The sequence below is a fragment of the Urocitellus parryii genome, chromosome 1, assembly GCF_045843805.1.
Source record: "Urocitellus parryii isolate mUroPar1 chromosome 1, mUroPar1.hap1, whole genome shotgun sequence".
Classification (NCBI taxonomy): domain Eukaryota; kingdom Metazoa; phylum Chordata; class Mammalia; order Rodentia; family Sciuridae; genus Urocitellus; species Urocitellus parryii.
In genome coordinates, this window is record NC_135531.1 from 283,486,345 (window position 1) to 283,509,341 (window position 22,997).

The 22,997-nt window shown below is 55.4% G+C and overlaps 2 protein-coding genes across 3 annotated transcripts in view; both read right to left on the reverse strand.

Annotated features, from left to right (window-relative positions):
- Window positions 1-1,737: 1,737 nt before the first annotated feature.
- Mterf4 (mitochondrial transcription termination factor 4) lies at window positions 1,738-5,637 on the reverse strand. Of its 2 annotated transcripts, none has more exons than XM_026414768.2 (4): window positions 5,564-5,637; window positions 4,907-5,219; window positions 2,798-2,982; window positions 1,738-2,153 (listed from the first exon to the last, which is right to left on the reverse strand). In XM_026414768.2, the coding sequence occupies exons 1-4, from the start codon at window positions 5,582-5,584 to the stop codon at window positions 1,821-1,823; spliced, it is 852 nt and encodes a 283-aa protein (XP_026270553.1). In that variant the 5' UTR covers window positions 5,585-5,637; the 3' UTR covers window positions 1,738-1,820. The 2 variants fall into 2 exon arrangements, with proteins under 2 accessions (XP_026270553.1, XP_026270552.1); XM_026414767.2 differs by having other exon boundaries at window positions 4,739-5,219.
- A 1,764-nt stretch (window positions 5,638-7,401) lies between these two features.
- The window catches only part of Pask (PAS domain containing serine/threonine kinase), a 55,936-nt gene continuing 40,340 nt past the window's right edge, over window positions 7,402-22,997 (reverse strand). Inside the window, 4 exon segments of the mRNA XM_077799795.1 lie at window positions 7,402-7,696; window positions 8,414-8,560; window positions 10,136-10,269; window positions 19,675-19,874. Of these exon segments, the coding sequence (XP_077655921.1) occupies window positions 7,539-7,696; window positions 8,414-8,560; window positions 10,136-10,269; window positions 19,675-19,874 (639 nt within the window). The 3' untranslated portion in view covers window positions 7,402-7,538.

Consider the following 22,997-nt stretch of genomic DNA (forward strand, 5'->3'; position numbering starts at 1 on the left):
CTCTAATCACACTCAGACCACCGTCTGCCACCAGCACTCGGGATGAGTGACCCTCTAATCACAATCAGGCCACCGTCTGCCACCAGCACTGGGGGTCAGCGGCCCATCAGGCTTAGGATTCTTCTCAGCTCTCATGGGGCCCAAAAGAGTGATGGTCACTGGATAACACAAGGTGAAGAGCAAGCAGCAACCTGGCAGTGAGCACCTGCACTCCCCGTCCACCCACAGCCACAGACAGCCCTCTCCCCACTGCCTTCACTCATGGGCTCCCTGTGGAGACCCACAGGCCAGGGCCAGCTGACCAGGCCCTGCACCTTCCTTAGCAGGACCTCCTCCACTAGCAGCTACTGCTTTTCTTTGCAGTCCAACCCCATGGTGCGTGGAGAGCACAGGCTCCTCCACACCTCAGCACTGAGTCCCCACAACCCAGCCTAGGCCTGCCACGACCCCACTCTGAAGGAGGAACACAGCCCGGTCACTCACCTCCTGCAGTCCTCACAGACAGCTAGCTGCACTCTGCTCAGCCAGGCTGCAGCAGGGTTCTGAGCCTTGGCACTGACACCTGGGCTGACCATGAGTGTGGGGCTCCCTGTATGTCAGGGTGTTCTGCAGCATCCCTGGCCTCTGTCCACAGATCCTAGCAGCACCCTACATCAGGGTCATGGCAACCAGTATGTCTCCCAAGACTTCCAGATGTCCTAAGGATCAAGGTCACCCCCAGGTGAACACTGTGGCCTTGAAGGATTCTCACATACATGAGAAGAATGAGGCCAAGCATCAGAGGGGTATCATGTGACTAATCAAATGCCACCAAGCAGACCCAAGGTGCTTTCTGTAGCACCAATCCTTGCAGTACCCTTAGGAAAAGCAACAGAGAACCTTCTAGGAGGCCCTAGTCCTCTGGGCCCCTCTGAGCACTCGCACCATCAATGCCAGGCTTCTACCTCAGAGTTTGCCTCACCCCATTTCCAGCATGTCACACTGCTCCTCACACCCCTGTTCCCCAGGGTGACGTCCACACCCTGGGCATCTGAGGAGCCCTCTGGAACAAATCCACAAGCAGTCCTGGGCCTGCGCTCTTCTCCTCTGGTCCTCAGAACCTGTTGTCACGCAGTGGGGTATGACTGCCTAAGCCTGCTCCCCAGCCCCTCCCGAGCCAGCACTCTCCAGACCATCACTCTGGCAGCATTAGCAACAGGTCAGAGAATCAGGCCTGGAGTGACCACCAGGAGCTGGCAGAAAGCCAACATGACTGAGCTGGAAGGACGGGTCTTCAGAGACAAGTGCTGGTGCTCTGCGGGCCTGCAGAAGCCATGCACAATCCCAGAACACATCACCAGCAGCGCCTTTCATTCTGCTATACACTGAATGCAACTGAGTAGCAATGAGATGTTTTGGATTAAAAACAGGAGTATTTTTATGGAGACTTGCTACTTGTTTTCATAAAATAAAGTGCTATGATGTACTATGGCCTTGATTTTACCTTTATCACCACAGGACATATACAAGGACTCTTCAGCCAGCAGGCCCTCCTCCACTCCCTCATGGTATTAGCACTGACATTTTAAGACACGAAAAATCAAATCAAATTTGCAAGTACTGAGTCCCATTTTAAAAGTGGCCTTTTATTAGGATAGAACAGTGCCTCCCACAAAACCTGGTGACAGACCACACCAGGGCATCCTGTGCGGTCTGAATGACTTTTTCATTAGAAGACCTGTGTTAGAATGAAAAACACTGAGAAAGTCCAAGTGAAGCTCCCAAGGCTTGGACAAGGTGCATGTCCCCTGACAGGTCCAGGCCCTGCTCCCCATCCTTCGTCACAGCTGCTCCTCTTTGTCCTCAGATGTGCTGCTCTCAGGCTCCTCTTCCTCTTCCTGCTCCTCCTCCTCCCGAGCCAAGAGCTTTTTAAAAACCTCAAACTCTTCAGCAGAAGAACAGGCTGTTTTGGCCAAAAACTCACTTTCTGACACTCTGAGAATGTCCTTAAGCAAAGGGTTAGTGATTTGCGTCTGCCCCTTCTTGTCAGGGGTTTGGTACCGTCCTAGGCGCTCCAGGTAGCTGTGTCTCTGCTTGATCTTGTTTACTGAGTACTGAAGGAAGTCAGTCCTCACTATGTCCAGGTGCTTGACTCCCATCCTAAAGTATGCATACTGGGAGACACACACAGTGAGGGCTCCTCCCCACACACTCTACAACCACACTCTAAGAGCACTGAGAAAGAAAGGCCTGACTAATAACAGCAGAGACTCACTACTATACTGACACTTGTGTGGAAACTGATGGTTTTCAAAGCGTTTTCAAAATCTAATACTGAGAAAAACGCAGCAGAAAGTAAATTAGTGGGGAAGAAATAACACTGTTCTTGACAAACCCAGGAGGAGGCCATAGGCGTGGAGGACCATGATTGTGGAAAGTGCAGGCAAGACTCAGAAAGCACCCAGGAATCCGACCCAAGTTGTCATACCTTACTCAAACATTAGGCCAATTATCATAATTACATTTTCAAAATCAACTGCAAAAATATGTTCTAAGGAAAGGAAAGTTTCAGTTGTTTCATAGCTGTTTTGGATACCCACCTAGGACTCAGAGAATGGAACTGTCATTATTATGGAAGAAATAGAGCTGGTCTGACCTGGAAAGGAGGAATAACAGAACCAGCAGCATGTTTCCTGGGACCAAGGATGTCATGGAGAGGCCCTTCCCCTCGTCCACTCAGAGGCTCCCTACACACAGAACCAACCTCACTACACCCAAAACCCTTGCCCTTCCTGCTGGCTGCTGCAGCTGTGCGTACCTGGAATTTGTATTCCAATTCACTGGGGTCCTCCTGAAGAACACCGGGGCATCTGTGCAAAATCTCAGTGACCTGCTGAGCTGTGAAAAGGCACTTCTCCTTGAGCAACTTGACAATATCATCAATGTCCTGCTGACGCATGGTGAAGACCTCAGGGCAACCGTGGAGCATCCGCCTTAGTTTTCCTGAAGAACATGAAGAAAAGGACAGCACATAATTTCACGGTATGCCGGAACCCAAGGACTAGCTCCAACAGCCCTGACCGAAGCCTGCAGGAGAAAAAGGAGGAAGGTCCTTCCCCAGAGCATGAGTGCTTGTTCCAGCTCACCACAGAAATGACTTCTAGACTCACAGCCCACCCCACCTCCCCGCCTGTTTCTGGCTTCCCATCTGAAGGCGCTAGCTTCATGTTCTAGGTCTCCTCTTGCCCTCCTCACCTAGAAAAGAATTTTACAGGGTTTCACCAGGAAGATCAGACAGCAAGATGGGAAACTGGCTTCCCCAGGGTGGGACTACAGACTGTGGTTTCTCTCTTTAATAAAACCATCACTGAAGCACTGTCCACCAGCACTCTCAAGACCTGGGAGTTGGACCTCAATGAAAATGCTTCTATAACAATAATGATGATGTTGAGAACACAAGAAAGATGTTCCCAATACACAACCACAAACACCAGTGCCCTAACAGGGTGACCATGTGTTCTATCCAAACCAGGTCACCTGGGAGTGAGAGAGGCCTTGAGAGTAATTGCATTAAGATGACTTGTAGAGAGGGGCACAGCAGCACCTGTCATCCCAGCAACTCAAGAAGCTGAGGCAGGAAGACGGTAAGTTCCACACTAGCATCAGCAATTTAGAGAGGCCCTATCTCAAAATAAAAAAATAAAAAGATCTGGGGATGTGGCTCAGTGGTAAAGCACCCTGGGTTCAGTCCCCAGGACCACACACAAAGGTAGATGGTCTAAATTGGGACTATCCCAGGCAAACTAGGGTATATGGTCTTCACAGGAAACACTCAGGAAAATTCAATAACTAGAAACGGAAAGTCACTTTCTTTAAACATTTCAGTTTCCCAAACACTGTCTTACTAAAAAGTGGGAAATGGATTTGGGAGTTTAGGTGTTATCTTCATCTCTTATAGCTATGCTGAGTTGCTAATTAATAATCATAGCACATACCATATTAAATCTAGTATCTCGTATTACCCTTTAAGAGAATTATACGAGACTACCTTCTTGTTTATTTTCTGGACAAAGAATTCCATATAGACCCTAACAAATAATGGACCCAAAAATATTCCTTTTCAATTAAAAAAAAATTTCTAGGAAATGAAAAAAAATAATAATGGAACATCTCTGGTCAAAGTGGTTGGGGTCCTTGAAGCAGACAACATCCTCCTTCTCCAGAAGGTTCTTAAAGTGACCCAGAAAACTTCAAGGATCTCTGAGGTGTGAACACCACTGGAGGAGGGGGACAGCTATAGAAGACATTCTACCAGCTTTCCAGGAACCTGAAGGATCTCTCAGGTTCCCCTGGATTCTCCGTCTTTATAAGCGATGGTGTCCTCAGCCCTACAATACACAAAGCATAAAGAACACATCACATGGGCTTGCACGTCAGAGCCTCCACATATGCACACTCACGGAGAGGCCAGCACCACACAGCAAGAGTAACCTACTGAACACAGACCATGTGCCAACACTGTCCTGGAAGCAAGAGATCCTAGGTGAACACACCACACAAGGCCTGCCCTGGCCGCGGTTCTCACTTCTCCTCCTAATCTCCCCACATTCTTTCTGCAATGGCTTCTGCAAAGGCTGCAAACAGTCTCCCCTAGGGCACTGAACTCTCCCTCAGAAACCTTTCCTAAGCCATCACACCTTAAGCTCCTCCTTCCCCAACTCTGACTCTTCTCACACCACATAAAATCTGCACCCTGTACCTTCCCCAAGGCCCAGCTTTCGCAGGTAATCGGAGCGCTTCTTCATTTGTACGACTGGCAGTTTCAGTAACTGGGGACTCTTCTTCAAGACCACACACACAGGCTCGGGATTCAGACCCAGGAGTATCAATTCTGAAATGATGTCCAGCAACTGCTGAAGATTGGCACCTGGCAATGTGCTGAGCAAATCCTTGACATGGGCATCACTGAAACCCATGTCCAGGAGGGAACTGATGACCTTTTCTGCCTCTAACGACCCACTCTCCACAGGTGTGCTCTGCTTCTCAGGGAGGCACTGAACAGGATTAGTCCTGCACCCTGGTGGCTGCACAGAGTTTCTGGGTCCCACACGGAACGCCTCCTCCAGGCTCCCTCCATGGGAAGCGGTCGTCTGTTTAGTCCTTCCCCGTTCGGGGGCATGAGAAGTCCGCCTGGCCCAGCAGGCCCAGGAGAGTGGGACTAGGCGTCGCCCCCCGAGGACCTGTAAGACAGAAGCCACCTGCAAAGCCGGAACCGACCTCAGAGCCCCAGTCCCACCGAGGGTCGAGGACGCCGGCGCCCGCCAGGCTGCGGGGCTGCGCGGTAACCGCGGGAGCCGGGGAGGGAGCGGGAGCTGTCAAAGCCCCCGGGCATCACCTGCCTGAAAACCCCCAACCCGCCCCCCAGACCCCTGCCACCAGAGGACGACTCCGGGCCACGAGCCGGCCAGCGAGCCCAGGCACCCGCCACCTCCACGGCCAGGCAGGCCCCGCGCCCGGCACCCGCTCCCCAGGCCTGCCCGGCGCCGCTCCGCGACCCCGTGCCCGGTCCCCGTGGCGCCCTCACCTGCCGGCCAAGCGCAGCCATAGCGCCGAGGCGGCGCCGCAGCACAGGAAGCGAGGCCCGGCCGGGTCCGCCACTTCCGGTCCGCGGTCCGTCCCCCCCGCCCCCCCCAGCGCCAGCGCAGGTGCTCGGGGCGAAGGTTCCGCCGGGGCTCCCAAAGCCGGGAAGGCGTGCGGGCCGGAACGCACGGCCCAGAGCGAGACGGCGGCACCCGGGCGCTGCCTCCCGGAACACGGCCGCCCTCCCGGCGGGCCCTCGCCGCTCCAGACGTGCCCGGAGCCCAGCCGTGGGAACGAGAGCGCCATCTTCGAAGTCCCCGAGGATGAGCAGGACTTTTAAAGGACACGCAGGGCACCGCGTGGCCTGAGCTGGCCTGTGTTGGGCCTGAGCAGAGGCGGTTTCCACCGTCAGCCTCTGTGGTGCTGGTCAGGTGCATGGCGGCAGCAGGAAGCTGTTCCCCAGGCAGCCTTACTTTATAGGCATTTTTTGTTTTCTCGACTGACTAAAGGACTTAATTCTTGCAGGGATACCTGTTTGTGCCAGACACTGAGCTGGTGCTATTTATTTAAATGTGTCTTTTGACAGAAGAGGAAGATTGTGTAAAGCTAAAGAATTGGTTGCTTTTTAAAAAAAAAAAATCTAGTTTTCTTTAAATGCTCAACTGTTAACATCACAAAATAAATTGTTAGTGCTTTTACATCCAAAGCCAAAGGAAATCCTCTGAGTGTCCCCCAACCCCCAGGGAGGAATCAAGGAACCTGAGCACATCAGCACTCTAGAGAGTGATGTCTGGCTGCAGGGGTTACCATGAAAAATGGGCAGCATCTTCAGCGTTTTATGAAACTTTGCTTTCTTGAACCATACTTGAAACATGCAGAGGAACAACTGTCATCTGCAGCCTCAGAACTTCTCTCTCCAGATTCTTTCTGCAGAGAACATCTGCAAAGCCTCAGACCACCTACTGCCATCCAGCCAGATGTTTTCATTGCTTTTTCTTATTAAAACAATGCATTCTGTGATATCTTGTGCTTTATAACCATCATGAACACAGGGAAAACGTTTAATTCATGAAAACAGTATTTAGATCATCAGAAATCTCATTTTAATTCTGAAGCAAAAAAGGTCACTAACTCCTGGTAGCTGGAGACCCTCACGCAAACACAGAGATGGGGCTGGGTCTGCTGTAGGGCATCTGCAGAGTGTTAGCAGGCCACCCTGGGTCCTCAGCAGTCTCCTTGAGAGCTCAGACACCTGGCAGACCTGGCCCTGCTGAGCTGTGCTTAGAGAAGGGAAGTGTCTGAGGATGTTGCAACTCCCCAGGCATCTGAGGGGGAAAAGCTTCAGAGCCCAGGGCGGTGTCCAGCACCCTGTGAGACTGTCTCTCAGACTGACAGAGACTAGACTTCTCTCCAGCTGCAGCAAGCTGTGCATAAACAGAAAAACAAGGCAAGTCCTTCTCACACCAGGCCTGGTGGACAGTTCATAGAGTTCCCATTAGGGGGATCATTTATTAACAAAATGGCTTTAATTGGAAAGTATTCAAGGAAATAAATAAATGAACTAGTCTGGTTATTTGCTAACCGGTTCTATAGATTCCACACATCAATTTTCAGCTGATCACATACCAAGTCACAGGGAACAAAATTTGTATATATATACACACACAAAAAAAAATAGATAATTAAAACACTCTTCCCTTTATAAGCTCACAAATAAAAGAACTTTAATAAAGTAATCGTACATTACAATGCTTTCTCAGGGTTACAAAAAAAAAAAAAACACGGACTCCAAGTTTACTTTATAAACCTAAGAAAACAGTCACAGCTGCTCCCATTGTGGCACTTGTCCAGTTGTATGTGGGCTTTTAGAAGGTAAATGGGGCTTCATTCTTGAGAATTTACTTTCTTTTAAGTAGACAGGACCTGAAATCTATGATCCTCCAACCTGAGTGAAGAAGAGCAGCAGGAGGTGTGTGTGTTCAGCCCACTGGTGGGGAGGGGTCCTCAGGACACAAGCAGCACTGGCCACTGGGGGACTCGCTGGGGGCAGGAAGCCTGCAGAGCCCCCGAGCCCGAGGCACGTCGCTCAGGCTCCTGTTGCCCAGCTCCAAACTTGCAGTGGACAGGAGGCTGCTCTCTGATGGGAGGAAAAAGACTTTGTGTCCCATGCCAACAATTGGAGATTTTATTTTGGGGGCGTGGGGGAAGTGGGGGTACTAGGGATTGAACCCAGGGGAACTTAAACACAGAGCCAATCCCCAGCTCTTTTTTTGAATATTTTATGTGAAGACAGAGTCCTGCTAAGTTGCTGAGGCTGGCTTTGAACTTACACTCCTTGTGCCTCAGCCTCCCAAGTCACTGGTGTGCGTCACCATGCCTGACAACGGAAGATTCTAAAACGCTTTCTCACTACAAGTCCGAGGAACAAGGAGGGGGAGGGAGACTTTGGAAAAACCACAGTCAGTGTTCTGGACAAGGTGCTGGGGGATTCTAAGCCCAGGGCCACTGGTGCCAACTTGGTCCACCTGCTCTGAGCAGTGGTTCTGGCTTGTACCAGAGCCTTGTCCCCATGATCCCCAGGGTATCACACATTGTTGGGTATGCAGCCAACACCAGTGCACTCCTCAGGCCCTGGCCCCCACTGCTCCTGCCAAGGGCTCTCCTGGGCACTTGCCCTCCCTCAAGGCCACAGCCATTCCCTGAACCCTGGTGACATCCAGTGGCCTCTGGCACAGAATCCATTCCTTTCTCACAGGCAGCTGTGAGGCCTGACATGTATCCAGGACAGCAAGGAGGAGGGGGCCTCCCCTGGCCAGATAGCCTGGGCACCTCCCCACACCAGGCAAGCTCTCACCTGGCTGGCTTATTCGACACACCTCTTCCCAGGTGTAAGCAGCCAGATTCACAGGCTGTGTTACCCACGGATCCATCACCAGCTTCTCCAGAGTGGTGCGCTGCTCAGGGGCAGGCTGCAACAGCCCAGACACAAGGCTCATGAGTGCTGGAGATGAAGAAACACAGGTGGATCCAGGCTGGGGCTAGCAGAGCACATCTCAGACCCCCACAGAGGGGAGAGAGGTAGGAGGAAGAGGAGGCTGGGGCTCAGGCTGGGCCTGGAATGCCCAGGGAAGGCCTCCTGGGGAGAGAGACACCCCTAAAATGGGAGCCTGGAGCTTGAGACCCAACTCACTCGGACTCAGAGGCCTGGCGCCCCAGATGGCCTGCTGTCAGGAGCACAGCTCTGCAGGGCTGTGAGTACTCTCGGTGGACACAGAGGCTGGAGAGAGGCAGCTGGCCCCCAACTGGCCCCATGGGAAGAGCATGGACTCTGAGAGAAGCTGAAGCTTTGGCTCTAGATTTGGGTTCCATTTCCTCCAACAATGTGGGTGTCAGGGACACTCTGAACCTCACTGTCCCAGGGGAACCTTGTGAACCTGTGAGAACCCCTGGGACAACCTCTGTGGATGGAGCAGCATGCCACAGAGCTGTGACCTTAGCACAGCTCTAAAAATGCTCTGCTAGGTGCCCTAGCTGGGTGGTCCCCAAAACTGTGCATGTTGAAGTGGTGGGACCACCAGAGGCCATCAGGGTTAGCTGAGGCCCTGAGGTACAGGGTGAGCATCCCTATAAGAGGGGGAAAGGACGAGGTTTCCAATCCACAGAGGACACCTACAAGCCAGGAAAAGAGCCCTGACCAAGAACAGAACCCAGGGCACCTCGTCCTCAGATCTCCAGCTCCCAGACTGTGAGGAATCCATGTCTGCTGTTTGAGGGCCTATCTGCGGTGCAGTCACCCAGACAACAGTTTCTAACAAGGAAAGAATCCAGGCACAGATGTTGAGCACGAGGATGCTCTTGTCTTATAGACTTTAATGTGGGAATGGGGAACCCTGGTGTCCAGTCACCTGGCCAACACCTGACTGTTCCTGCCAGTCCCTGGGGCCCCTCCTGGTGTGGAAGCACTGAGCAGCCCACTCCAGGCTGGGGAGCCTTTCTGGCCACTGATCCCACATCTGCCTCACCACCCTGGTCCTCACTCCAGAGGCAAACAGCACGCAGCCTGAGGGGAGCTGAGCCCTCAGCCCTCACCCTGCTCTGGAAGGGGAGGCTCCAGGGTGAGCTGTCGGGGCCTAGTGCTTCCTCTGACCTACATGCCTGATCTTCCAGGTGCTGCTCAGAAAGGGTACAACTGTGAAGTCGATCACTGACAAAGGGCCTCTAACACCCAAGAGACACTAATAAGAACTAATCACCCAGAGTTTTTTAAGTCTTCTTCAGATCACTCATCTGCCTGTGTGTGCACACGCACGCATTACTAGGGGTTGAACCTAGGGTCCGTGCATGCTAGGCAAGTGCTCTGTTTTACAGGGTCTCACGAAGTTGCCCCAGACTGGCTCCTCCTGCCTCAGCCATGGTGTGCCACCATGCCCGACTCAAATTATTCTTATGTTCAGATCAAAGCACAGGAAATAGAAGAGGAAGGTAAATAAGATCACTGGTATGAGAGGAAACAGAAGCAAGAACTGACAGCAGCTCAGGACACGACATCTCCCCACTATCTGGGAATCCTGCTCACCCTGGGAAACAGGGCGTGGGGGGTGGATAGCTGCCTCCATGGTCTCCTCCACTTCACAGAAGGGATTCTCCTCGAAGATGAGTGTGTACAGTGTGACCCCCAGAGACCACATCTCCAGCTCCGGACCTCTGTAGCTGTGGGGAGGAGAGAGCATCTCAGGGCTTCATGGAATAGCACAAGCTTGCCCAGACCACCCACAGTGAGTACTGGGCCCTCTGCCACCAGCTAGGGTTTCCCTGCATGGGAAGGCCTTCAGGGGACCGCAAGCCAGGGGGAGGGCTTCCTGGCGAAGGTAGGGAGGTCAGGAGCGGCCTCACGAGGGGTCATCAGCACAGAGTGGTGTGCTTTGTAGAAAGACCACATGACAACGAGGTCAGGCTCAGAGCAGTGAGAACACAGGACAAGTGGACAGAGCAGGCAGAGGACAGCAGGACAGTAGGACAGGGTGGGGCCAGGAACTGGTCCAGATGGAAGAGGAAGACTGGGGAGGGGCAGGGCACTGTTATTTCCTGTTATCATACAACCTCACGCATGCTGCCAGCTATACCAGGCCGTCAGGTGGTTGAACCCTAACCCTCCCAGCACCCTAGCAAGAGGAATGTCGTCCTCATTCTACACCAGAGCACACGGGGCTTGGCAAGGTAGAACAGCTGCCAAGCAGGCCCATGGCCCTGCACTGCCCTGTGCTGTTCCACGCTGCCCCAGGCCCTGAGTGTCAGTCTGTGGAGCTCAGAGCAGTCTGAACCAGGCACCAGCTGGGAAGCAACAGTGCCCACCAGAGCCACCATCAGACATGGAGCCCTGAGCAGCCACAGCATGAGAGGGGCCCAGGACAGGGCCTCTGCTGTCCAGGGACCACAGGAGCCTAGGCCATAAGGAGGCAGAAACCCAGGCAAGGGCAGCAGAGGCCACCACAGAGCGAGGGAAGGGGCGGCTGCAGGAAGCTAGAGCAGGTAGTCAAGTCAACGGCTTTGCCTTTATGTCATCTCATGGCAGAGATTTCAAGAATGTTGGAAAGAGTGGGACTGGGACTGGCCAAATGACACATGTTCTAGGCTCGCAGGCGTGTGGCCTTGTGCCAGCTACTCAGCTCTGCTCTGATGGCACAGAGCAGCCACAGAGGATGAGAAGGCGCATGTGCACATGGCCATGTTCTAATAAGACTTTTATTTGCAAAGCCAAGGGCAGGAGCTACTCGCTCACAGCCACAGGGTTCACAGTAGCCAGGTGGCGGCAGCAGCAAGCACCCACAGCAGCTGGTACCAGCCCACAAAAGGGAGACCGTGCCCCAGCGGCCACGTGAGGAACCTTGAGGACCTGATTCTGAGCCAGAGAAGCCAGCAGTAGGAGGGCAAGCACCGCAGAATCCCACTCCTGGGAGTCCAGTCCCTAAAGGAAGCAGGTCTGTAGAGACAGAGGTAGGACACCAGATGCAGAGGCTGCAGAGGGTCGTGGGTGTTAGTGTTCAGGAAGATAAAGAGTTCTTTGGGGGACTGGGATTGTGGCTCAGAGGTAGAGCACTCGTCTAGCATGTGCAAGACCCTGGGTTCAATCCTCAGCGCCATATAAAAAAATAAAGATATGTGTCCACCTATAAGTAAAACATAAATATTAAAAAAACAAGTTCTTTGGGTAGGTGGTGGCTCTGGTTGCAAGACAGCATGAATGTGCTTACTGCCCCTAAGCTCAGGCTGAAGATGGCAAATTTTACGTTATGTATGTTACCATAATAAAAAAAATTATAAAAATCAGACTGGGGGCTGGGACATAGTTCAGTGAGTAGAGTGCTTGCCTCACATGCACAAGGCCCTGGGTTCAATCCCCAGCACCACAAAAAAAAAAAAAAAAAACACCGAAAACAAGAATCAGACTGGATACGCCCAGAAAGGAAGAGCACTGCTGGTGAACGTGGAAATCGCAGCTCAGACAGCCTTTTCAGGACAGTGGAGAGGACGGGCCACAGGACACAGCCAGGGTGGACCCAGAGGCCAGGAGCAGGACTGTCCCCCTGCATAGCTAATAGGAGGCACGGCATGAGAAGAAAAGGCAAGACAAGGGCTCTGAGAGAGGTGAGAGCAGGATCGGGGTCCTCTAGGTCGAAGCTGGTCAGCCTAAAGGGAGGTCACTGAGCAGCTCAGAGCCACAGCCCAGGTGGGAACCCACACCCCTCATGGAAGCTGCCCAGCTGGGCATAGGGGCAGGACCTCCGAGGCAGCCCTGTGCTGGGCCACAGAGTGTAGACATTTAGCTTCCCTCCCACAGTGGAGTAGGGTGACCACTCCAGCATTCACGGATGCCAGGGTAACCAAATCAATCTGAAACGTCACTTATGGAGGTTCCAACAGAACCCCACACTCCACGCAGGCAAAAAGTCCAGTCACTGCCCACAAGGGCCAGATAGGCCCAGGAAAAGGATGGAGCAAGCTGAGGGCTACCATGCTCTGGGACTGCCATGAGCAGCCTGGAACCTCCACTTCCAACCCAGGGTGAGGGGACCTGGGAGACTGTGCTCTGGGCCCTCACTTCCCAGCTCAGGGTGAGGGGACATGGGAGACTGTGCTCTAGGACCTCACTTCCCAGCTCAGGGTGAGGGGACATGGGAGACTGTGCTCTGGGCCCTCACTTCCCAGCTCAGGGTGAAGGGACCTGGGAGACTGTGCTCTGGGCCCTCACTTCCCAGCTCAGGGTGAGGGGACCTGGGAGACTGTGCTCTGGGCCCTCACTTCCCAGCTCAGGGTGAGGGGACCTGGGAGACTGTGCTCTGGGCCCTCACTTCCCAGCTCAAGGTGAGGGGACCTGGGAGACTGTGCTCTGGATCCTCACTTCCCAGCTCAGGGTGAGGGGACCTGGGAGACTGTGCTCTAGGTCCTCACTTCCCAGCTCAGGGTGAGGGGACCTGGGAGACTGTGCTCTGGGTCCTCACTTCCCAGCTCAGGGTGAGGGGACATGGGAGACTGTGCTCTGGGTCCTCACTTCCCAGCTCAGGGTGAGGGGACCTGGGAGACTGTGCTCTGGGTCCTCACTTCCCAGCTCAGGGTGAGGGGACATGGGAGACTGTGCTCTAGGTCCTCACTTCCCAGCTCAGGGTGAAGGGACCTGGGAGACTGTGCTCTGGGTCCTCACTTCCCAGCTCAGGGTGAGGGGACCTGGGAGACTGTGCTCTGGGACCTCACTTCCCAGCTCAGGGTGAGGGGACCTGGGAGACTGTGCTCTAGGTCCTCACTTCCCAGTTCAGGGTGAGGGGACCTGGGAGACTGTGCTCTGGGTCCTCACTTCCCAGCTCAGGGTGAGGGGACCTGGGAGACTGTGCTCTGGGTCCTCACTTCCCAGCTCAGGGTGAGGGGACCTGGGAGACTGTGCTCTGGGTCCTCACTTCCCAGCTCAGGGTGAGGGGACATGGGAGACTGTGCTCTAGGTCCTCCCTTCCCAGCTCAGGGTGAGGGGACCTGGGAGACTGTGCTCTGGGCCCTCACTTCCCAGCTAAGGGTGAGGGGACCTGGGAGACTGTGCTCTAGGTCCTCACTTCCCAGCTCAGGGTGAGGGGACCTGGGAGACTGTGCTCTAGGACCTCACTTCCCAGCTCAGGGTGAGGGGACCTGGGAGACTGTGCTCTGGGCCCTCACTTCCCAGCTCAGGGTGAGGGGACCTGGGAGACTGTGCTCTGGATCCTCACTTCCCAGCTCAGGGTGAGGGGACGTGGGAGACTGTGCTCTAGGTCCTCACTTCCCAGCTCAGGGTGAGGGGACCTGGGAGACTGTGCTCTGGGCCCTCACTTCCCAGCTCAGGGTGAGGGGACCTGGGAGACTGTGCTCTAGGACCTCACTTCCCAGCTCAGGGTGAGGGGACCTGGGAGACTGTGCTCTAGGCCCTCACTTCCCAGCTCAGGGTGAGGGGACCTGGGAGACTGTGCTCTGGGCCCTCACTTCCCAGCTCAGGGTGAAGGGACCTGGGAGACTGTGCTCTAGGACCTCACTTCCCAGCTCAGGGTGAGGGGACCTGGGAGACTGTGCTCTGGGCCCTCACTTCCCAGCTCAGGGTGAGGGGACCTGGGAGACTGTGCTCTGGGCCCTCACTTCCCAGCTCAGGGTGAGGGGACCTGGGAGACTGTGCTCTGGGCCCTCACTTCCCAGCTCAGGGTGAGGGGACCTGGGAGACTGTGCTCTGGGCCCTCACTTCCCAGCTCAGGGTGAGGGGACCTGGGAGACTGTGCTCTAGGACCCCACTTCCCAGCTCAGGGTGAGGGGACCTGGGAGACTGTGCTCTGGGCCCTCACTTCCCAGCTCAGGGTGAGGGGACCTGGGAGACTGTGCTCTAGGACCTCACTTCCCAGCTCAGGGTGATGGGACCTGGGAGACTGTGCTCTGGGCCCTCACTTCCCAGCTCAGGGTGAGGGGACCTGGGAGACTGTGCTCTAGGACCTCACTTCCCAGCTCAGGGTGAGGGGACCTGGGAGACTGTGCTCTAGGACCTCACTTCCCAGCTCAGGGTGAGGGGACCTGGGAGACTGCTCTAGGACCTCACTTCCCAGCTCAGGGTGAGGGGACCAGGGAGACTGTGCTCTGGGTCCTCACTTCCCAGCTCAGGGTGAGGGGACCTGGGAGACTGTGCTCTGGGTCCTCACTTCCCAGCTCAGGGTGAGGGGACCTGGGAGACTGTGCTCTGGGTCCTCACTTCCCAGCTCAGGGTGAGGGGACATGGGAGACTGTGCTCTAGGTCCTCACTTCCCAGCTCAGGGTGAGGGGACCTGGGAGACTGTGCTCTGGGCCCTCACTTCCCAGCTCAGGGTGAGGGGACCTGGGAGACTGTGCTCTAGGTCCTCACTTCCCAGCTCAGGGTGAGGGGACCTGGGAGACTGTGCTCTAGGACCTCACTTCCCAGCTCAGGGTGAGGGGACCTGGGAGACTGTGCTCTAGGACCTCACTTCCCAGCTCAGGGTGAGGGGACCTGGGAGACTGTGCTCTGGGTCCTCACTTCCCAGCTCAGGGTGAGGGGACCTGGGAGACTGTGCTCTGGGACCTCACTTCCCAGCTCAGGGTGAGGGGACCTGGGAGACTGTGCTCTGGGCCCTCACTTCCCAGCTCAGGGTGAGGGGACATGGGAGACTGTGCTCTAGGTCCTCACTTCCCAGCTCAGGGTGAGGGGACCTGGGAGACTGTGCTCTAGGACCTCACTTCCCAGCTCAGGGTGAGGGGACCTGGGAGACTGTGCTCTAGGACCTCACTTCCCAGCTCAGGGTGAGGGGACCTGGGAGACTGTGCTCTGGGTCCTCACTTCCCAACTCAGGGTGAGGGGACCTGGGAGACTGTGCTCTGGGACCTCACTTCCCAGCTCAGGGTGAGGGGACATGGGAGACTGTGCTCTGGGCCCTCACTTCCCAGCTCAGGGTGAGGGGACATGGGAGACTGTGCTCTGGGTCCTCACTTCCCAGCTCAGGGTGAGGGGACATGGGAGACTGTGCTCTAGGACCTCACTTCCCAGCTCAGGGTGAGGGGACCTGGGAGACTGTGCTCTGGGCCCTCACTTCCCAGCTCAGGGTGAGGGGACCTGGGAGACTGTGCTCTAGGTCCTCACTTCCCAGCTCAGGGTGAGGGGACCTGGGAGACTGTGCTCTAGGACCTCACTTCCCAGCTCAGGGTGAGGGGACCTGGGAGACTGTGCTCTGGGCCCTCACTTCCCAGCTCAGGGTGAGGGGACCTGGGAGACTGTGCTCTAGGTCCTCACTTCCCAGCTCAGGGTGAGGGGACCTGGGAGACTGTGCTCTGGGCCCTCACTTCCCAGCTCAGGGTGAGGGGACATGGGAGACTGTGCTCTAGGACCTCACTTCCCAGCTCAGGGTGAGGGGACCTGGGAGACTGTGCTCTGGGCCCTCACTTCCCAGCTCAGGGTGAGGGGATCTGGGAGACTGTGCTCTAGGACCTCACTTCCCAGCTCAGGGTGAGGGGACCTGGGAGACTGTGCTCTAGGACCTCACTTCCCAGCTCAGGGTGAGGGGACCTGGGAGACTGTGCTCTGGGCCCTCACTTCCCAGCTCAGGGTGAGGGGACCTGGGAGACTGTGCTCTAGGTCCTCACTTCCCAGCTCAGGGTGAGGGGACCTGGGAGACTGTGCTCTGGGCCCTCACTTCCCAGCTCAGGGTAGGGGACATGGGAGACTGTGCTCTAGGACCTCACTTCCCAGCTCAGGGTGAGGGGACATGGGAGACTGTGCTCTGGGCCCTCACTTCCCAGCTCAGGGTGAGGGGATCTGGGAGACTGTGCTCTAGGACCTCACTTCCCAGCTCAGGGTGAGGGGACCTGGGAGACTGTGCTCTAGGACCTCACTTCCCAGCTCAGGGTGAGGGGACCTGGGAGACTGTGCTCTGGGTCCTCACTTCCCAGCTCAGGGTGAGGGGACATGGGAGACTGTGCTCTAGGACCTCACTTCCCAGCTCAGGGTGAGGGGACCTGGGAGACTGTGCTCTGGGCCCTCACTTCCCAGCTCAGGGTGAGGGGACCTGGGAGACTGTGCTCTGCGCCCTCACTTCCCAGCTCAGGGTGAGGGGACCTGGGAGACTGTGCTCTGGGTCCTCACTTCCCAGCTCAGGGTGAGGGGACATGGGAGACTGTGCTCTAGGACCTCACTTCCCAGCTGAGGGTGAGGGGACCTGGGAGACTGTGCTCTGGGTCCTCACTTCCCAGCTCAGGGTGAGGGGACCTGGGAGACTGTGCTCTGGGCCCTCACTTCCCAGCTCAGGGTGAGGGGACCTGGGAGACTGTGCTCTAGGTCCTCACTTCCCAGCTCAGGGTGAGGGGACCTGGGAGACTGTGCTCTAGGACCTCACTTCCCAGCTCAGGGTGAGGGGACCTGGGAGACTGTGCTCTGGGCCCTTACTTCCCAGCTCAGGGTGAGGGGACCTGGGAGACTGTGCTCTAGGTCCTCACTTCCCAGCTCAGGGTGAGGGGACCTGGGAGACTGTGCTCTAGGACCTCACTTCCCAGCTCAGGGTGAGGGGACATGGGAGACTGTGCTCTAGGTCCTCACTTCCCAGCTCAGGGTGAGGGGACATGGGAGACTGTGCTCTGGGCCCTCACTTCCCAGCTCAGGGTGAGGGGACCTGGGAGACTGTGCTCTGGGCCCTCACTTCCCAGCTCAGGGTGAGGGGACCTGGGAGACTGTGCTCTGGGCCCTCACTTCCCAGCTCAGGGTGAGGGGACATGGGAGACTGTGCTCTGGGCCCTCACTTCCCAGCTCAGGATGAGGGGACCTGGGAGACTGTGCTCTGGGCCCTCACTTCCCAGCTCAGGGTGAGGGGACCTGGGAGACTGTGCTCTGCGCCCTCACTTCCCAGCTCAGGGTGAGGGGACCTGGGAGACTGTGCTCTGGGTCCTCACTTCCCAGCTCAGGGTGAGGGGACATGGGAGACTGTGCTCTAGGACCTCACTTCCCAGCTGAGGGTGAGGGGACCTGGGAGACTGTGCTCTGGGTCCTCACTTCCCAGCTCAGGGTGAGGGGACCTGGGAGACTGTGTTCTGGGCCCTCACTTCCCAGCTCAGGGTGAGGGGACCTGGGAGACTGTGCTCTAGGTCCTCACTTCCCAGCTCAGGGTGAGGGGACCTGGGAGACTGTGCTCTAGGACCTCACTTCCCAGCTCAGGGTGAGGGGACCTGGGAGACTGTGCTCTGGGCCCTTACTTCCCAGCTCAGGGTGAGGGGACCTGGGAGACTGTGCTCTAGGTCCTCACTTCCCAGCTCAGGGTGAGGGGACCTGGGAGACTGTGCTCTAGGACCTCACTTCCCAGCTCAGGGTGAGGGGACATGGGAGACTGTGCTCTAGGTCCTCACTTCCCAGCTCAGGGTGAGGGGACATGGGAGACTGTGCTCTGGGCCCTCACTTCCCAGCTCAGGGTGAGGGGACCTGGGAGACTGTGCTCTGGGCCCTCACTTCCCAGCTCAGGGTGAGGGGACCTGGGAGACTGTGCTCTGGGCCCTCACTTCCCAGCTCAGGGTGAGGGGACATGGGAGACTGTGCTCTGGGCCCTCACTTCCCAGCTCAGGATGAGGGGACCTGGGAGACTGTGCTCTGGGCCCTCACTTCCCAGCTCAGGGTGAGGGGACCTGGGAGACTGTGCTCTGGGCCCTCACTTCCCAGCTCAGGGTGAAGGGACATGGGAGTCTCTGCTCTAGGTCCTCACCTCCCAGCTCAGGGTGAGGGGACCTGGGAGACTGCTCTGGGCCCTCACCTCCCATGTGAGCCTTCGGAGTGTGTTGGACAGTGGTGACCACAATCAGACACTCTGGATCCAAGCCAAGGGTCAAGTCCAGCTCCAGCCAGCCCAGCAGGGTAACCCTGCACACTGCTGACAGGACCATACAGGCGGGTCATGCCCAATCACCCACTCCCCTCCAGAGGTGCGTGTTAGCTGCATTTCTCTTAATACCAACGTGTCTGAACCTGACTTAATAAAATACTTCGTATGTGGAGACACCCAATTTGTGCATGCAAGAGACCGTGAGGATGTGTACATAGCAGAAACCGCTGTCAGCAGACTCCTCTGGGGACTCCTAGCACTAGGACGAGACGCTGCGAGGGCCATCCCCTGCCGCCCACAGGCTCCCCCACCTGAGGAGAAGCAAACTCATCTTCCCCCAGGGTGCACTTCCTCCCCAGCAGGGGCAGTACCCTGGGGCTGACTGCGGCCAAGCAGTACCAAAGAAGGGCCTCTAAGGGACTGAGCCCCACCGTCCATCCTCCCCACAGCTCCTAGAGCTTCTATTCTTGCCATTGCTTGATTTCTAACACGGCCAGCCTGACAAGACTTTATTGAAGTAGGTTATTATTCCTGTCAACAAATAAACCTAGCTAAAGAAGAGTTTTTCGGGCTGGGGTTGTAGTTCGGTGGTAGAGCTCTTGCCTCGCCTGAATGAGGCACTGGGCTCGATCCTCAGCACCACATAAAAATAAATAAATAAAATATAGACGTTGGTCCATCTGCAAATAAAAATTTAAAAAAAAAAAGAAGTGTCTTCACTTTACATAAAGTCCCCTCTTTTATTTTTGCAGGGTTTTGTGCATTTTTTTGTTGTTTTTGGTACTGGGGATTGAACCCAGGGTGCTCTACTACTGAGTCATACCCCCAGCCCTTTATTAAATTTTATTCTGAGATAGGGTCTCATTACGTTGCTGAGGCTGGCCTCAAACGTGCGATTCCCCTGCCTCAGCCTCCCAAGTTGCTGAGGATACAGGTGTGTTCCACTGCTCCCAGCAAGTCCCATTTTGGGGGACCCTCATCTTTACTTTCTGTATTTTCCTAATTTATATCAAACTCAAGAAAAACGAAAATTGAGAAACAAAACATAGCAGAATGGACCCATGTCCACTGCCCAGCACCCTCTGACCACTTTGCATGTTTGCCCACTTATTCTCTGAAACATAACCCTTTATCACTCAGGACCCTTGTCACAAAGAGGCACTGACCAAAGCCATTTACCCTAAAATCAAACTAATCCTGAGGCCCAGTGGAAAGGGCAGGCACAGTGACAAGGCACACAGGAGCTACGTACGGATTCCCCATGAGAACCTCAGGAGCACAGTACTCGATCGTTCCACAGAAGGTGTAAAACAATTTGCCCCTTTCCAAGTAGGCGGCCGATCCAAAGTCGATCAACTTGATAGTGAAGTCCTCCGCGATCACAATGTTCTCATCCTTGATATCCCGATGCACGATGCCCTTTGAGCGCAGGTAACCCACCGCTGACACCAGCTGGAATTAGGCAGAGGCATTTATTGTTAAAATAAATGCTTACAAGAGGGGCTGCGGTTGTGGCTCAGTGGTAGCACACTTGCCTAGCATGTGTGAGGCACTGGGTTCGATTCTCAGCACCACATACAAATAAAATAAAGGTCCATCAACAACTAAAAAAAAAATAGTTGATATATATATATAGATATAAACAAGAAATATACCACCAACAAAACTCATTTGCCAGTGCATCATGCTGGGGGCTGGAGACCCGATCTGGTCCCCGTGGGAGGCACAGAAACCAGCTCGGCAGGAACAGACCTCAGGAACACACGGAGGGCAAACCACTGTATAGACTGGTGTCCAACAGCAAGTGCCCACGAGCAGCTCACGGGGCAAGAGAGCCACTTGCCCAGGATCCAGTCAGCAGGGGGTGATTGAGAAGGCACAGATGCTCCTGCCCAGGGCTCTGAGAGATCTTCAAAGAGCAGCAAGGCACACCCACAAGGATTCCCCACGGAGCAGGACTCTGACCGTCTGGAACGAGGGGCTCCACTGATAACAAGCTCCTCTCCAAAAGTCAGAGACCCACCTGCCTGGCCCCCTCTGCATCTCCCACGGCAGAGGCCCCACCGCTCCCGCCTCTCCATGGATTCCAGGAAGACACACAGTGGGTCTGAGTGCATCACAGTGTGGGTAGCTGGACCAACCAACTCAACAATCCCAGAGTGCAGTCGACCATTTCAAAATCAATCAGAAGCAAACTAATGGCAGGACCATTAAGCCCACTAAGTAACTTACATTTAATAAACAAATACATACATGTGTGTATATGCATATAAATAGTACATACCTACACACACACATTCACATGCACATACATGCACACGTGTTCACACCTGCACATAAACAAGTGCATGTGCATTCATATGTAGACATAAACCAAACAGACATGCATGTATGCACACATAGCATATTCCTGTCAGCCCAGTCGACGACAGAAACCACGTTTTCATTACAACATGGAAAGTCTCACTAAGACTTATTAACTAGTGCTGAGCGGGGAGGAGAAGCCGGCCTCCTGCCGCTCTCCCATGCCTTGCACATAAGGGCTGCTCGCAGGACTCAACAATAGTTCACAGGCTTCGGCTCCCACTGCACCCCAGGCCTGGCAGACGGGGAGCTGTGGCAAGATGCTGATAACTGGCAGTATTGTTTATGATAACGTGTTTACTCCAAACTAGGGATCTATATTCAAATACGTTAACAATGTAAGTTTATACCCAGAAACTTTTACAAAAATGTTAAAATATGAACTGCTATAGTTACTTGTGTCATCAGCCACAAAATCAACTACCATGCAACACTGTTAAGAGCTCACCACAAGGTCACCTCACATAGGGGATCTAGGGACCACAGAGTCCTAGGACACATTTGTGGCACTAGCTGAGGGGAGCAAGAGGGCCCCAGCATGGGAAGGGAAAGCCAGGCAGCTGAAGCCCTCAGGCAGGTGCCCAGGAGGGTCCCACAGACACCATGGAACTTCCAGGCCCTCCCAGGAAACAGGTCAACACAGGCCTGGTGGCCACCCTGCCAGGAGCGGGGGGCAGCCAGGGAACAACACCTTCTACCTCCCAAGGCAGAGTCCTGCCCCTCCCACCCCTCTGCTGATCACTCCCTAGCCACTAAAATGACAAATGGACAGGGACAAATGCACACTTCAGTACAGAACAGAGGAAGGCAATGAGAGTAACACACCAGGATCTCACCTGCGCTCACCAGGGAGCCAGGAACTAACCCCATGGCGTACACCCCACAGGACACGCTAGGACTTACAGCCTTGTCCTGTTGGTGACACAGTGACTCCACAAGTGCCCCAAGGACATGCTAGGCCTAACAGCTCTGTCCCATAGATGACACGGTGACTCCACCTGTGCTCCTGGGACATCTAGGACTCACAGCCCTGTCCTGTAGGTGACACGGTGACTCCACCTGTGCTCCTGGGACATCCAGGACTCACAGCCCTGTCCTGTAGATGACACGGTGACTCCACCTGTGCTCCTGGGACATCTAGGACTCACAGCCCTGTCCTGTAGGTGACACGGTGACTCCACCTGTGCTCCTGGGACATCTAGGACTCACAGCCCTGTCCCGTAGGTGACACGGTGACTCCACCTGTGCTCCTGGGACATCTAGGACTCACAGCCCTGTCCCGTAGGTGACACGGTGACTCCACCTGTGCTCCTGGGACATCCAGGACTCACAGCCCTGTCCCGTAGGTGACACGGTGACTCCACCTGTGCTCCTGGGACATCTAGGACTCACAGCCCTGTCCCGTAGGTGACACGGTGACTCCACCTGTGCTCCTGGGACATCCAGGACTCATAGCCCTGTCCCGTAGGTGACACGGTGACTCCACCTGTGCTCCTGGGACATCCAGGACTCACAGCCCTGTCCCGTAGGTGACATGGTGACTCCACCTGTGCTCCTGGGACATCCAGGACTCACAGCCCTGTCCCGTAAGTGACACGGTGACTCCACCTGTGCTCCTGGGACATCCAGGACTCACAGCCCTGTCCTGTAGGTGACACGGTGACTCCACCTGTGCCCCTGGGACATCTAGGACTCACAGCCCTGTCCTGTAGGTGACACGGTGACTCCATCTGTGCTCCTGGGACATCTAGGACTCACAGCCCTGTCCTGTAGGTGACATGGTGACTCCACCTGTGCTCCTGGGACATCTAGGACTCACAGCCCTGTCCTGTAGGTGACATGGTGACTCCACCTGTGCTCCTGGGACATCTAGGACTCACAGCCCTGTCCCGTAGGTGACACGGTGACTCCACCTGTGCTCCTGGGACATCTAGGACTCACAGCCCTGTCCCGTAGGTGACACGGTGACTCCACCTGTGCTCCTGGGACATCTAGGACTCACAGCCCTGTCCCGTAGGTGACACGGTGACTCCACCTGTGCTCCTGGGACATCTAGGACTCACAGCCCTGTCCCGTAGGTGACACGGTGACTCCACCTGTGCTCCTGGGACATCCAGGACTCATAGCCCTGTCCCGTAGGTGACACGGTGACTCCACCTGTGCTCCTGGGACATCCAGGACTCACAGCCCTGTCCCGTAGGTGACATGGTG

Bases quoted from the DNA above. Each gene is read 5' to 3' on its own strand.
- Mterf4 (XM_026414767.2), bottom strand. From the start codon at position 5,584: ATGGCTGCGCTTGGCCGGCAG. The intron at 5,220-5,563 runs GTGAGGGCGCCA...TCTGTCTTACAG, and splicing joins TGGCTGCGCTTGGCCGGCAG to GTCCTCGGGGGGCGACGCCT. The intron at 2,154-2,797 runs GTACGCACAGCT...TGTGTCTCCCAG, and splicing joins AATTGGAATACAAATTCCAG to TATGCATACTTTAGGATGGG.